Raw genomic sequence first — 14,882 nt, forward strand, 5'->3', positions numbered from 1 at the left:
AACTCTGTCTAGCTTAGCTACCCAGCTCAAACGGCTGTGTTCGTGAAAACAACAACAAGCGGGCCTTGTTGGACAGCTGCCCGTGTCAACTAGCAAAGCCATCAGAGTGTTAAACGAAATGCATCTACAGTGAGAGCTGTGGGTGTAGGCTAGCTAGCTCACTAACCAGACACAACTTAGCTTAGCTTAGCTTAGTAGCAAGCTAGCTAAAACGCTTAATCAAAATGAATCACATTTAGGTCGCAGAACGTCAATTGTAAGACAATCTCAAAACATGCATATAGCTACCTTCACGACATTACACTGACCGTACGAGGAGACGAAACCCCCGACTTCAAATGACGACGTGTTTAGACGTCGTAGAGGGCTAACGTTGTGGACAGAGAGTATTCTCCTAAGAAATGTCTCCAGCCAGTCAGGGCCGAGGCACAGACACACAGCCAGGGGAACGACCAGTGCAGAGCGTTGCGTTTACACTCTTGCAAAAGAGAGTGGTGGACAGGTTAATTTCCACTCTATTTTTACTCCTAAAAATCGTTCCCTTTAGTCCTTGCAGTACCTAATGTTTTTCTGAATGGCTATGGGTTCTAAAAAAAGGTGGGTTTAAACTCTCTTGAACGCCTTTCTGTCCCTTTAAAAAATAAAAAGCCTACCCATCAACTGCCTCTGGCTCTGTGGATCTTGGATCTCCCCATTGTCTCACGTCAGACAGCGCGACTGCGTCTGCACGCAGAGGAACAACGCCACCTGCCGTAAGGCAATGGAATCTTCCTGGGATACGGTAAAGATGGAACGCTGCGACGCGCCTGCGCGGAGAGGAGAGCGCACGATCTCCGAGAAGCTTCATCTTCCGGTTTCGCTTTTCGCGACTTCAAAATAAAAGCTCGCGAGATGAATGGAAAGTGATGGGATGGGATCATAACATTTTCTCTTTTTTGTTGAAATACGGACAAACTACCCAATTTCGAAAAAGTCATTTTTACCTTTACACATTGGCTCAACTCAAAGTGCATTATCTGAACTGCATAGGAAACATATAATGAACTGTCCAAAAATATTTAAATCATTTCAATTAATCTTTAGTATCACTCAATGTCAAGTTAAATTGTATTTGTCATTACATCATGCACAAATACAGCGCACGAAATGCTTAAGACAGCTCTAAAACATCAATCAAGAACACAATACATAGGTAATAGGTACAAATTATAAAACATAAATATAAGCACTGTTCAAGAATAACAGGAAGTGGGTTGAAGTTGCATGCCTTGTTTAAAGGAAATATTTAATTATTTTCAGTGGGGGACGAGGTGGGCTAAATTCAAAATTGACCCATTTGCTCCTACCGTAGGCACTCCTGTAGATGTAAGCACATGGGGAATGGCTCAATCTTTACGTCTGACATGGTTATCGCCATATTGCTTAACCCTATCGAATAATGTTAGATCTACAGGTATACATATGAAGAGGGACTACAAGGGGAATTGGAATCCAGTCTTAGTGTTCCCGCGAAGTAGACTGTCAGAGAGAGATCTGAGAGGGATAAACAGTCATATTCTTTGAGAATTCAACCCCAAATTGCTACCCCTAAGAGCTAGATGCACACCTTTTAATGCAACTACGGTGAGTTCTTATCAGGAAATATAGGCTACTGTTGTGCTTTGCTAACGTCTCACATGTGCTGTTGTTAGCGATAGAGTTATCGATTCAACTGGGATTGTACTGTAGCTATGTTGTAGCAGGAGAAGAAGTTATCAAATGTTGTAGCACGAGAAGAAGTTATCAAAAGCCTGCATGCCGATTGCAATGTGTGCTATATGAATCCCCGTAGCGCTACACTGTTGCGACGCTGCCATGAGTAAACGGAAGGAGAAAGAAACGCACATGACAGCTGGCGAATGCGTCTCCCAGGTATGTTTTTTTGTTTTTTTGTTTTTTTGTTTTGTTTTATTCAGTTTGAATTGTTTCAAGTTCAAGAACTTTACTTTTCTAGCACTAAGCCATAATACCCTGTTTTGTCTGTGCATTTTTTCAGGTTCAGAGGATATTACGGGAGAGGTTTTGTCATCAGAAACTCCCTGAGAAGGCAGTGGGGATGGAGTCTCAACATAAGTAGGTCTGCTGTATTGATGGTGATGACGATGATGATGGCGGGCCTGATCAGAGATGTTATGTATTAGAAGATGGTTGAGTGGCCTGAAATCGCTGTTACACATTTGACAGGTTGTGTACTGAGCTGCATTGGGGGATATCTTATTGGTAATGCTACCTCTTTTTCAGACACCTACTGGAGCTGCTGAGGAGGACAGCTGTCCACGGGGAGAGTAACTCAGTACTCATCGTGGGACCTAGAGGAGCTGGGAAAACAATGGTACGGTACAATGGAGGCTCCGTATACCAGCCTGCACTGTTTTGTTCCCTGTGTTGCCCTTCCTGCACACACCATTGTTTCCTACGTTTACATTTTTGGCATTTAGCAGACACCTTTATCCAAAGCAACATGCAACAAATACATTTGGCTAATTCAGTGAATCATCTATCCACCAGTCATAGGAGAAAAAAAGTAATTTATGCTTGGGCCAGGGGCCATCGGCAGTCACATTAACATTTTTGACAGTAGAGAAACTGTACAGGGGGGTAGAGGGGATGTAGACATCTTAGGAGCGACAGTTAAGGTGTAGCCTGAAGAGATGCGTCTTCAACCTACGGTGGAAGATAGGGAGTGATGATGCCGTCCTGACAGCAGAGGGAAGCTCTTTGGGAAGGCTAGGAATTGCCAGTTTCCAGTTAGCTGCCAGTTTCCTAACATGGCAACCATTGTATATTAGAACACTAGATACTCGAACACTTGAAAGGCACTACTAGACACCATCTTAAGTCCTCTGTATGAATGTTTTTTTGTGTGAACTAGATATAGATCCTCTCATATACAAGTTGACTCTCCGCTCTCCCTTGTTCTTCAGCTTCTGAACTGTGTCTTGAGAGAGCTGCTGGGGGTGAAGGAGGTGAACAAGAATGTTTTACAGGTTCATCTGAATGGTGGGTAGAAGACACGTGTTCAGGGCCGGTCCTAGGCATTTAGGTGCCCTAGGCGAGAGTATGATTTGATGCCCCCCCAAAAAATATTTTTTAGGGGCGCCACCCCCACCACCACCACATTAAGCCACCAGTACTGCCTCATCACCACCCACACATTCAACAGTAAAAATATGGACAACAATGGTTTCAAGACAAAAATAGACAGTAGGCTGAGACATATTTTCATAGAGACATGAAATTCATAGAGACAAAATTATTGAAATGTAAATGTTTTTTTGGGGGGGGGAGCATTTGGCACGCCCCAGGCATTTGGCGCCCTAGGCGACCGCCTAGTTCGCCTATGCCTAGGACCGGCCCTGGGTAGAAGACACATGTTCAATATATTTCTCCACTAGATTTTGTCCTGTAATGGTTCATTGTATTGACGGGGTGTGACCCGTGAGGGGAGGAGTTATCCGTTGTTAGGGAGTTATCTGTCATCGGTTGTTAGGGAGATCAGTTATTATTATTACTACAAGTAAATGGTTGACTCTACTTTCCGTCTGTCTCGTCTTAAATAATGTAATTATCTAACAGATTTCCTGCCTTTTATAGGTCTTTTACAGACAGATGATAGAATTGCCCTCAAAGAAATCACGCGTCAGCTCAGTCTGGAGAATGTTGTTGGAGACAAGGTTTTTGTAAGTGTTAACTTTACAGCCTCTGCTCTGTATTTTTCTTACATTTCTTACACAAACTAAGGTTTGAGGACATGAACATCTATTTCATTAGTTATGCTTTGCTCTTCATTTCATCATTTTAGGGAAGTTTTGCAGAAAACTTGGCGTTTCTTCTTGAAGCATTGAAGAAAGGTAATTACTCCAGCACAGTACTCTTCTTTTGATGTCGTGTTTCTGACTGTGTACTATACATCTAAATGTTCAATTGCATATGATAATATGACTTGTGGAAGTTGCACAGTGCACACTCTACAGTACACAGCAGAAACATGTTGGTTGTGTTAATATATCAGTGCCCTCCTTGACTTGAAATCAAACAATTACAATGAGTTCAAAGTAGACATTTAATTACATTTGGTTTTCATTCAAATTTGTTGGAAAAAAATAATATATATAAATCAAAGGCTAGAATCTATACTGGACATTTAACAGCTCTCAGTATACCTGACTAACCAGAAACACCTGTCAACCAAATACTAAACATGAGTGCTTCATTTGGATTATATTATTTTTGTGATACTTTTGGTGCCCCGAAATAGTGGGACTGTATAAAAAGGGTTGTAAAAGATGAAAAAAGTGTGAATGAAAACAAAAGTGAGTTAAAGCTGAGAATCGACGTTAACCATATCGTTGTTTGATTTCAAATCCACACTGGAGTATAGAGCCAAATGAAAGAAATGCGTCCTTTTCCCAATATGGAGGGCACTGTATATGCTGCTCTGCTCTAGTTTGGAGTTCATTGGTAAGGACATATTTTAGTAATGTCCATGTTGTTGTCTCTTTGTTCCAGGTGATCGTAGCAGTAGTCGGCCCGTCCTCTTCATTCTGGACGAGTTTGACCTCTTTGCTCACCATAAGAACCAGACGCTGCTCTACAACCTCCTTGACGTCTCACAGTCGGCCCAAGCGCCCGTCGCAGTGGTCGGCCTCACCTGCCGACTGGTACGCTCTCCCTTCGGCCTCCCCTCGCTCTCCCCTCGCTCTCCCTTAGCCCTCCCCATCTCTCCCCTCCTCTCCCCTATCTCTTCCCTCGCTTGTCCCTGGCGTGTAACATATTCTAACGTTTACACCAAACGGACAATACACCTCAAAAAACGAATAATAATTTTAAAAAGCTTAAAATCTGAGATTCATGAAAGTAGTCTAACATGAAGACGGTGGTGGTTTGCGAAAGATGGAAATCAGTAAGTATGCGAGTAGAGTACCAGGTCAAATCAAGGAAGTGACGGCCCTTTATCATTTTTTTCTAACGTTTTTTTTAGGGCATTTCTGCTTTATTGGGATAGAGACAGTGGAGATTTACAGGAAGGATGGGCAAGAGAGATGGGGGGATGACATGCAGGATATGTCCATGGCCGGAATCGAACCGGGGGCCGTGAGATTATATGGTCTGCGCCTTAGCGTGCTACGCCACTTACGCGCTCCGAAGTGACAGTCCTGTGTTCTTACGACAGACTCCATCCACACTGTAGGTCATCTAGAATGATGAGCACACCTGACGACAGACAATGACCTAAAACCTGTCTCCTGTGCAGGATGTCCTGGAGCTGTTGGAGAAGCGGGTCAAATCCAGGTTCTCCCACAGGCAGATCCACCTGTTCAGTGCCCTGACCTTCAGGCAATACCTGGAGAACATCCACACACAGCTGAGCCTGCCCGACGACTTCCCAGACTCTAGGTTCTCTGTGGAGTGGAATGCTAGCGTCAAGGTTAGGTCATGGCTGCAACCTGACTGTACGAGACAGCTATTGAGATATTGTTCTGGGGGGGGGGTTTATGGGTTTTCAGGTTCACATCACAAACACACGGGTACATCACAATGCAACACTATGGAAGCAACAACATACCAACGAAAAAGGTAAACAAATAATAAGAAAAACAACAACAACATATATTATTGAAATAAATACATACCGTAAGTAAAAACATAGAAGGGAAAAAAAAGAAAAAAGAAAAGTACAAAGGTTAGATAGGTAGGTAGGTCAAAGTCGTTGCCAAGTCAGTATTGTGATGTTCTAACTGACCCACTGTGCTTATACTTAAGCATATACATACTCAATTTGACTTCAAGTGTGATTTAGAAGTGTCCTCTCATATCTCTTTCAGACGCTGTGTGAAGACAAATCAGTGGAGGACGTCTTACAAAGACATTTTAACTCTAGCAAAGACTTCCGTTCCTTACACTTGTTACTGGTAAGAGTTCAATATCTCAGTAAGAGTTTGTCTGTCGTAATGAAGCAAGTGGAACTTAACCTCATGTTGCCTTCTGTGTTGCCCTCTTTGCAGATGCTGGCTGTAAGCCATGTGACTGCATCTAAACCTGCCATCAAACCCACAGATTTTCTGGAGGCCAGTCGATTGTGTATAGTGGACTCCAAAGCTAACATCCTCCACGGTAAAGCCTCTTATTACAGTATGCTGCTAATTCACTAGCGTGGCATAAGCCCTGCTGTGGAAAGCCAGATATTGATGGTTAACATTGTCTATAGATGATATTAACATTTACATTTTAAGCATTTAGCAGACGCTTTTATCCGAAGCGCCTTACAATTAGAAAATACAGGGACAGTCACTTAGGGCTAAGTGCCTTACTCAAGGGCGCACTATTGGTGGTGTTCCCAGGTGGGAACTCATGACCTTCTGATCACCAGTCCAACTCACTATCTACTAGGCCACTACACCTATTAACACTGGTCTGGTTTCAAAGTGTTTTATACCAAAGTCTTTTTTTTTCTTTCTCACAGGTCTGTCTGTTCTTGAACTTTGCCTGATAATTGCCATGAAACACTTAAATGACATATACGATGGAGAGCCCTTCAACTTCCAAATGGTTCACAATGGTAAGGATAGATATTGTTATTATATAATGATAATATAATAATAATAATAATTATTATTATTATTATTATTATATAAGTATCATCTGACATTTGTCCTTCAGAGTTTAGGAAATTCCTCCAGAGGAAATCCCACTCCATACATAACTTTGACAAGCCAGTGGTCATCAAGGTGAGTCAAAGGTCACACCAGTAGAAAATACCTTTTATTTTTATTTTCTAATCTCAGTAACCTCATACACATTATAGATTACACTGTTTCTTTCGTTGTTCTTCCTAAGACCAGCCATTTTCCCTGTTTCAGGCGTTCGAGCACTTGCAGCAGTTGGAGCTCATTAAGCCTATGGACGCGTCCACTGCTAAGATTCAAAAGGAATACCAGCTTATGAAACTCATGCTGGACCACAGCCAGATCATGGAAGCCCTGCAGAAGTACCCACAGTGCCCCACTGATGTCAAACAGTGGGCAATGTCTGCGTTTGGTTAATATCACAAGGGGTCCAGAGCGTGTGTCAAGGTTAAAGTTTATTGTTACATCACATTACATAAGTGTAAGAGAGTCAAATTCTTAGGCTTTGGTTTCTGACATTGCAGCACAAGACATAAGGTGAAAAAAAAGTGACAGTATTGCAGGACATAGTGTTTTGGACTACCAACTGATTGTTTTGGACTACCGATCGTCATCGGCAGTACTGCTAGCACTCAGTGACATCAGCCGGTTGTCAACCAATCCGGAGACACTGCTTGCCCTCATGGACCTCCGCTGGGTAACACTGAACGCTACCTGATACATCAGGTTGTTATATTCTCCATGTGATTTGATAATGTGATAATCTTAATGTAAATGGGAAGATTAAATAGTTGTCTTAGTCTGTTGTATTTTGGGCTTTTTTGTGATCTTCAATAAAGCCAATCAATGAATGTGAAAGTTCTGTCCAAGGTTTGAGTTAAGATCTCTGTGATTCCTCTAATATGCTGGGGGAAGGCTCCCTTCCTGCTAATACTGTCACTGATGTTGCAGAAAGCATATTGACAGACTTCCAGGAGCTCAGTCAGCCCATCTCATCATCCAAGATGATTGGTGAAACTGGAGCTCATGTGTCAGAGAAGAAGATCTGGGCTGTTTCCCTCAATATGTACCACAGTGTGCAGAGGAGGATGAAAGGGTTTCTCAAACAGCAGCGATCCAGTCAACATGATGACTTAACCCTCCGGTTGTGTTCATGTTTGCCCCCCCATCCTTGGTGTTCCCGGTCTAATTAGACCGGTCTGATTAACTGCTTCATATCTCCAAAACTACATGGTCAAATTTGCTAAATTTGGTACCTGGTGAAAGCTGAGACCTGTGAGATGTGAACATAGATATGACCAAATTACTGTAAAGTGACTAAATACACAGTAGAAATTGAATATTTCATTTCCGTTTTTGAGAATTTCAAATAAGAAGGCCAGTTACACCCTGAAACTCTATATATCTCTGCCAAACAACACATTGGATCAGTTCTTCAACATCTCAACATATACTGTGCAAAATTTGATGAGACATAAACAATGTAGACTATTGGTTAACCTGAATAACTGGATGGGCATATAAGCACGGGAAAGAGAAGGGTTCCCATAACAAACACCTGTTTCATTTGATACATTTCATAAGCACGGGAAAGAGAAGGGTTCCCATAACAAACACCTGTTTCGTTTGATACATTTCAGTGTTTGTTATGGGAACCCTTCTCTTTCCCGTGCTTATGTGTCCATCAGAACCATACCTTCCAGAGTTATGGGAACCCTTCTCTTTCACACCTAAGGTCTGGTTCGGATGGGCAAATAAGCACGGGAAAGAGAAGGGTTCCCATAACAAACACCTAATTGTTTAGTTTGAAATGTGTCAAACTTTATATATGAGGTATTTGAACAGGTCTGATACATCCTGGAATGTTGTAGCTTGTTACAACTTGTGTTATCCATTAATTTCCTATGGCGGTCATTTTTGACCGGAAACACCACAGATGTTACAAAGTTGACTAAAACCTCAAAATTCAATGCCAGTGGTTAGTCAGCAATTTTATATGTTCAAATGCCTAGTGTGGAGGATATCATAAGGCCTTGAGGCAATCAAATGTAAAACACAATATTTATGATTGATGAAAGTTGCTCTAGGTCAGATTTGACCGGGAACACAACCTGCTTTAATCAATGACCAGAGCAGTATCAGAGCTGATATGGAAGATGTTAGTACTATGGAGGATACTGACAGTGAGCTGTAGGGGTGCTGACATCCTGAATGCACGAGAGCCCTCGCCCTGCGCCGTTCACTCACAAGTGTTCCCAACAGCAGAGCTGTACCCAAATCGTCCCTTGAGTCAGGCATAAGCTTCGCAACGAGTGATATTGTTCAACGAGTGTAAGATTTGGTGAAGGTACAAACAGTGAGCCCTCGCCCTGCTCCTCCCACTCAAGGTCCTCCTCAAAGGCCAGACGGTCAGAATGGGAGATCACCTTACCTGGCACTCCTATCCCTTATGAGATGCCTGATTCTGGATGTCCTATTATAAGGCATACAATTATTCAGGACTCAAGACTTGAGTCAGAGGATTATGAAACAGCAATTCCCAAGGCGATTACAAGCCGATTACATTGCCTGAAGTCATAGTGTTATCAACAGCAGAGCTGCAACCAAATCGTCCCTTAAGTCAGGCACAAGCTTGGCAGTTATCCAGGACTCACTTGGCATTGAAGACACGCTGTCACTTACACTGATTGACAAACATCTGGAAAAACTGCCGGGGCAATAGCTGAGAAGATGGTGGGATGCATTAAGCTAACACAGGCTAATGAACCGCCCTCTGTTGCTATGGAGGTGGAGAGTTTAATCTCCACTGGGACCCTCCACGTTTTCACCTTTGAATATGCAGAGAAGGTTAGTCATCTCATAAGCGATAGCCGCAGCACTCCACATGTCCTAACATGGGCAGCAGATAGGAGTGCCTCTGATTCAATTCTTTCAAGGCTGCAATGGGGACAGAAGCTATGTGTTGCATCCAGGAAGTTGTCCTCACAACTCCTCCATGTTTTTGCGGAGGAATCAGCAAGAATCAGCGATTTGTTAGGAGTCTGCAACCAGCATCACCAAGGAGGTCTGATGAAAGAGAGACTGCTGTCTTTGATCTTCCAGCACAGAGGGAACACAGCACACAGCACCACTACTATATGGTAATTCCTTTACAAATTGATCAGACTGTGTCAGAGGATGATGTAACAATTCTTTCCAAGGCGATTACAAGCCAAACGATGGATGTGTTTTCTATTGGCTCAAGACCAAGTGTCATCGACGGCAGAGCTGCAGCCAAATCATCCCTTGAGTCAGGCACAAGCTTGGCAACGAATGATATTGTTCAAGGAGTGTTAGGTTTGGTGAAGTACACAAACAGTACAGGCGAGATCCAAGCCATATCTAAAAGAGTGTCACCCCTGCAACGTCATGTGACCCCAGAAATCACTGAACATGGCCATGTCATGCCCAACTTGGACAGGGATGATTTTCGCGGACTGGTGCAATTGCAAAATGTGTTAGACTGCTCATGGATATATTTCCCACCACATCTGAGAGAGTATCCCACGTAGGTGAAAGGTGCAGAGGCGTCACAGCGAGGGTCCTCGCAGAGTTCTGCGCAGCATCAGGCTTCTCACAGACTCAGGCCTATCTTCAGGATCTGAAAATCCTAAGATCATAAGATCTACAGGAATGTCTACGATGAGCTTATGCAAGAGTTTGGTGGCGAGGAAGGTCTCAAGATGGCTGTGGAATCTAAAGATCCATCAATTGTCAATGTGTTGGGTCACTTCATTGATAAAGGAGCTTCTTCGTGCATGTGGTGCAGCACAGACTACAGGTGGCATCATCCCATCGTCCTTGCCAGTTGTTGAGCCAGATCTCCTTGAGAACAAGGTCAAGAAAAACAGGGGGAGAAAATTATTGTCTGGTATAATGGGTATAATGAGTTGAAAGGCAGCGGAGGAACGGAGAGTGCGAGTGTAGGTGTGAAGGAGTTCAGAGATATGGGGGTGCAAGATTATGAAGGGCCTTGAAAGTGAGGAGCAGAATTTTGAAGTTGATATTTAACGGGAAACCAATGCGGTTGTTGAAGAACCGGACTGTGTCCTGTTGTTGGTGCCAGACAGGCTGGTATGAGTATTTCAGAAAGTGTTGATCTAGAGATGATAACATCTCTGTCAACAGCGCTAAGATGATCCTGGTAGCCGGGGCGCTTAGGTGGCGTAGCGGGTTAAGCGTTGACCATGTAACCGCAGGGTCCCCGGTTCGATTCCAGCCGCGGACATATCCTGCATGTCATCCCTTCTCTCTCTCTCACCCATCCTTCCTGTCAAATCTCTACTATCTCTGTCACAATAAAAATGAAAAATGGGGGCGCTTAGGTGGCATAGCGGGTTAAGCGCTGACCATGTAACCGCAGGGTCCCCGGTTCGAATCCGGCCGGGGACATATCCTGCATGTCATCCCTCCTCTCTCTCTCACCCATCCTTCCTGTCTAAATCTTCACTGCATCTATCAATAAAATGAAAAATATGAGTGGGACTGCCCCACTCATAAAAAAAATAAAAAAAAATATGAGTGGGACTGCCCCAAAATAAAAAAAAAGTAAAAAAAAAGATGGTCCTGGTGACCAGCAGGGCCTCTGCCGGGGAGAAGAAGACGAGGACCAGTGTTGCTGCTTCCCCATGATGCCCAGCGTCCCCAACATCTTCCCAGTGGAGGCTCCTCCTCCTCAGAGGAAGTCATTCAGAGATTTTCAAAAATGTTCTTTGTCGTCTCAGCTAGAACTTTTGTGTAATGACCATTTTATTCACATAACTACAACTTAATGTGCAAGTTCTTGATGTGTTTACAATTTTCTTATTGATGCACTGTCCATATAACATTTTGGAGTTGACACGTTATCAGATATGACTAAATTATTATGATGATATATGATTTCAGAAAGACAACATTTTCAACAAGACAAATTGAGCAGTCACTATACTTTATTTCAAGGGGAACAGCATACAATTTCTCTGTACAATATTTAACAATCACTTCCAACCAGGCTTTCGAAACAGTTTGTGAAATACTTGCAAAAGAACTAAAGTTGGCAAGTCCACTTGTAAAGTAGTACAGCACAGCCATATGTGCCCAAGATGCACTGACTATCAGCAGATACTGAAAGCCCAAGTTAACAGATGTTAGCTTTTGGGCTTATTTTAGAGGTAATGCATTAAAAACACTGCTGGTCAAATCCCATGGGAACATTACAACATCTCGCAACACTGCTGGAACATCGTACCAATGGTACCTCACTGCTGTAACGTCTGGAGCCTTCGCTGGGATGTCTGAGGTAAACAATCTATTGATTCAGGATGTGAAGAGGTGCACCAGAACGGCTTAGACAGAAAGAGCCTCAATTGGGGAAGAAAAAGTGACTTTGGGCCATGACAAATGAATACATATACTGTACATACATATATATATATATATACACACACACACACATACATATATACAGTATGTGTATATGTATACGTACGTACGTGTGTGCATATATATATACATACATACACACACATATATATATATATATATACACATATACATACACATATATACAGTATATACATGTATATATACATATACATATACATACATACACACACATACTGTATATGTTTTTCTGCTTTGTGATATCTTTGAAAATAATAGAAACAACTTCATGCTATATTCACAATCTAAAAACATCAATATTTACATAATGTGCATTTCCATTCAATCGGAAGCCAAGGTTGTTGAGTTGAAAGCCAACTTCAATAAAAAAAAAAAAGGCCCAGGTCTGATAATCTGGAAAAGAAAAGGTGAGATTTGGGGGTACAATGTCAGTACACCGACTATTACAGTGTAATCAGCGCTATACATGTAGCGGAGGTTGAAAAGGAAAGTAGGGGACACAAAATACCAAGAAATCAAGTCACATGGCTACATATTCTTTCTTAAAATCACAGACAACCAAAACCCAGAATGATCCAGTGTTGATGGCATATCTTTCTGTTCACGGCAACCTGCCTGGAGACAGATGGCCTTGCCTTATTCCCTGCTTGCTATTGCTGTGAGCTACAGGGAGCTCCAGTGTGCAGGTGTGTTCACAGTAACAGCCCGGGCCTGCCTCCACTGCCTCGGTCAACTAGGCCCTGCACCCCCCCCCTCACACACAGTCCAGTAGTGCAGTCAGGAGCCTTCCCTTACACCGTTTTTGCGGAGAGGTAAAGTAATAGTAGTGTATTATTAGAGTTGGCACCTGCCCTCTTGTCTCTCCCCTAAGCTCAGGCCGCCCTGCAAATAAATACAAACATCGATAGACACGGTCACTGTTTAAAAAATAAATAAAAATGCTACAATTGTGTGAAAGTCGTTGATGCAGGAGTGAAAGTACGTCGCTGCACTCGCACTGCCTGCATAGAATTACTGTAACTTAGAAAAGCATAGTTATTGAATCCCTGAACATTGTTGTCGTTCCAGTCAAAAACACTGACTAAATGGTGAGGAGAGAATGCAAATGTGAACACTAAACTCCGTGTTAATATTACAGCATGTTCAAGCTATAAGTGGAATATAGAGACACATTCACGAAGAAACACATGAAGATGAATACATCCTTTTAGCCCAAGATCTCCATTAACGTACCACTCACAGGGAGGACAGGGTTGAAATGGCACCAGGATGAGTGTGAAAGGAGCCACTCGCGTTGGAAAGCAGAGGGGCTGGCGACTCCGAAGACTAAGTTTTCCTGAGGCGTATCAAACAAGAGATGTCAGCAGAGCTTGATTACTCAATGATCATGAATCAGTACAGTGGATCCACTCAGAGAAAGAACATTTTTATGACCAAATCAAAAACAGGTCCAGCTAAAGATACCAGTGTTACAGCTCAGAGGGGCTAAAAAGACCAAAGGAGAACCAAAAAGGCATGCTCATCACTTCATTAAATATTCTGTTGACACAGCAAACCAAAATAGGGAAGTGCTTTTCAAATCGTTTAAAATTATATTACTCAGGGGGGGTTATTAAGTTACCTTAAAACATATATATATCTTTTTTTCTTTTTAAATAAATGGTTTTAAAATAAAACAGCGAGGATAAAATACACAAAAGTTAACAAGAAGGCAGAAACACTGGTGTGTACATGTATGGCCATACTGTATTTCTCTTGGCATACAAAAGCTGTTAAAAACCAAACTGATGTCATCTGAATTGTTGAGAATAGATTGTTTCAGTGTTATTAAAGAGAGCACGTTATTGACCACCAGATGTGGAACTGAGGTATACCTTGTTGAGGGAGGTTTATGGTTTTCATAGTAATGCTTGGAAATGGTTCCCCTCCCCCCAAAACTAATAATATATAATAAAATAATAATAACTTTGATTACCGTGATCTCTGTTGATATATGTACAGCAGCAGTACACTAAACATTCAAAAGCTGTTTCTTATTGGCATTACAAATTACAATAGTCATTTATAAACACAAAAACAGCAAATGCATTTTAAAACAAGTTGCCCTTTTTATACTGAACTGAGCTGTGAGATATCTTGGGAGAGTCCTTCCTCTTCTTTTCTTAAAAAAAGTCGAACATGTCCGTCAGAGGGGGGGTCCTGTTTTTCCTCATATCAAAAAAGAAAAAATACCTGACAAAAGTTTCATTTTCAACAACAATATTGTTTTTGTCCAGCGCACAGGGACTGGTGCTAATCCTTTGAAGGACTCTTGTGTCCTTGGGCTCACCACGGGAGTCCAGCTGTAGAGCCTCACAGCATGTAACTATATGAAGTGTATAGAAACTAGTGTGGCGTGGACACAGGTATTCCCTGAATGAGAGTAGCGCCCCGCACTAAAACACACCATACCACAGCAGTCTGTGGGTGGGGGGGGGGGGGACTCGCCAACCAGGGTCAGAGCCAGAGTTTGGGTCTCTGAGGAACCAGTCTGATTGGTCATTGTGCCTCCCATGTGGTGGGCGTCTAACGTCCAATCGCCCTCATCGTGGCCGATCATAGACTCGACTCTTTGGGTGGGAAGTCCACATTGGTCACCATGGTGACGACCGTGACGATCTCCTCGGGGGCGATGAGGTTGGTCTGTCGCTGCATCTGGATGATCCGCTCCTCCACGCAGCCCGCCGACAGGCGCGCCTCGGCCTCGTGATCCCAGCACTCCTCGATGGTTTCACACAGCATGGTCAGGCCCTG

The 14,882-nt window shown here is 42.8% G+C and overlaps 2 protein-coding genes across 2 annotated transcripts in view; one reads left to right on the plus strand and one right to left on the minus strand.

Annotated features, from left to right (window-relative positions):
* The first annotated feature begins 1,549 nt into the window (after positions 1–1,549).
* Positions 1,550–7,434, plus strand: orc4 (origin recognition complex, subunit 4). The gene is made up of 14 exons (XM_080525189.1): positions 1,550–1,623; positions 1,832–1,911; positions 2,036–2,112; positions 2,281–2,371; positions 2,964–3,039; positions 3,634–3,719; positions 3,842–3,890; positions 4,549–4,700; positions 5,294–5,467; positions 5,865–5,951; positions 6,045–6,153; positions 6,503–6,598; positions 6,700–6,767; positions 6,900–7,434. The coding sequence occupies exons 2-14, from the start codon at positions 1,855–1,857 to the stop codon at positions 7,080–7,082; spliced, it is 1,305 nt and encodes a 434-aa protein (XP_080381315.1). The 5' UTR covers positions 1,550–1,623; positions 1,832–1,854; the 3' UTR covers positions 7,083–7,434.
* A 6,385-nt stretch (positions 7,435–13,819) lies between these two features.
* Positions 13,820–14,882, minus strand: part of acvr2ab (activin A receptor type 2Ab) — a 38,238-nt gene continuing 37,175 nt past the window's right edge. Inside the window, exon 11 of the mRNA XM_080526783.1 lies at positions 13,820–14,879. Within this exon, the coding sequence (XP_080382909.1) occupies positions 14,685–14,879 (195 nt within the window). The 3' untranslated portion in view covers positions 13,820–14,684. The remainder of the gene's footprint in view (positions 14,880–14,882) is intronic.

This window comes from Nansenia antarctica (assembly GCF_963989245.1).
Source record: "Nansenia antarctica genome assembly, chromosome: 3".
NCBI lineage: Eukaryota > Metazoa > Chordata > Actinopteri > Argentiniformes > Microstomatidae > Nansenia > Nansenia antarctica.

What these genes read in the sequence shown, in the direction of transcription:
- orc4 (XM_080525189.1), top strand. Translation starts at nt 1,855, where the DNA reads ATGAGTAAACGGAAGGAGAAAGAAACGCACATGACAGCTGGCGAATGC. An exon ending in CTTCCAAATGGTTCACAATG is followed by an intron (nt 6,599 to 6,699) that starts GTAAGGATAGAT and finishes TTTGTCCTTCAG; the next exon opens with AGTTTAGGAAATTCCTCCAG. An exon ending in ACAAGCCAGTGGTCATCAAG is followed by an intron (nt 6,768 to 6,899) that starts GTGAGTCAAAGG and finishes TCCCTGTTTCAG; the next exon opens with GCGTTCGAGCACTTGCAGCA.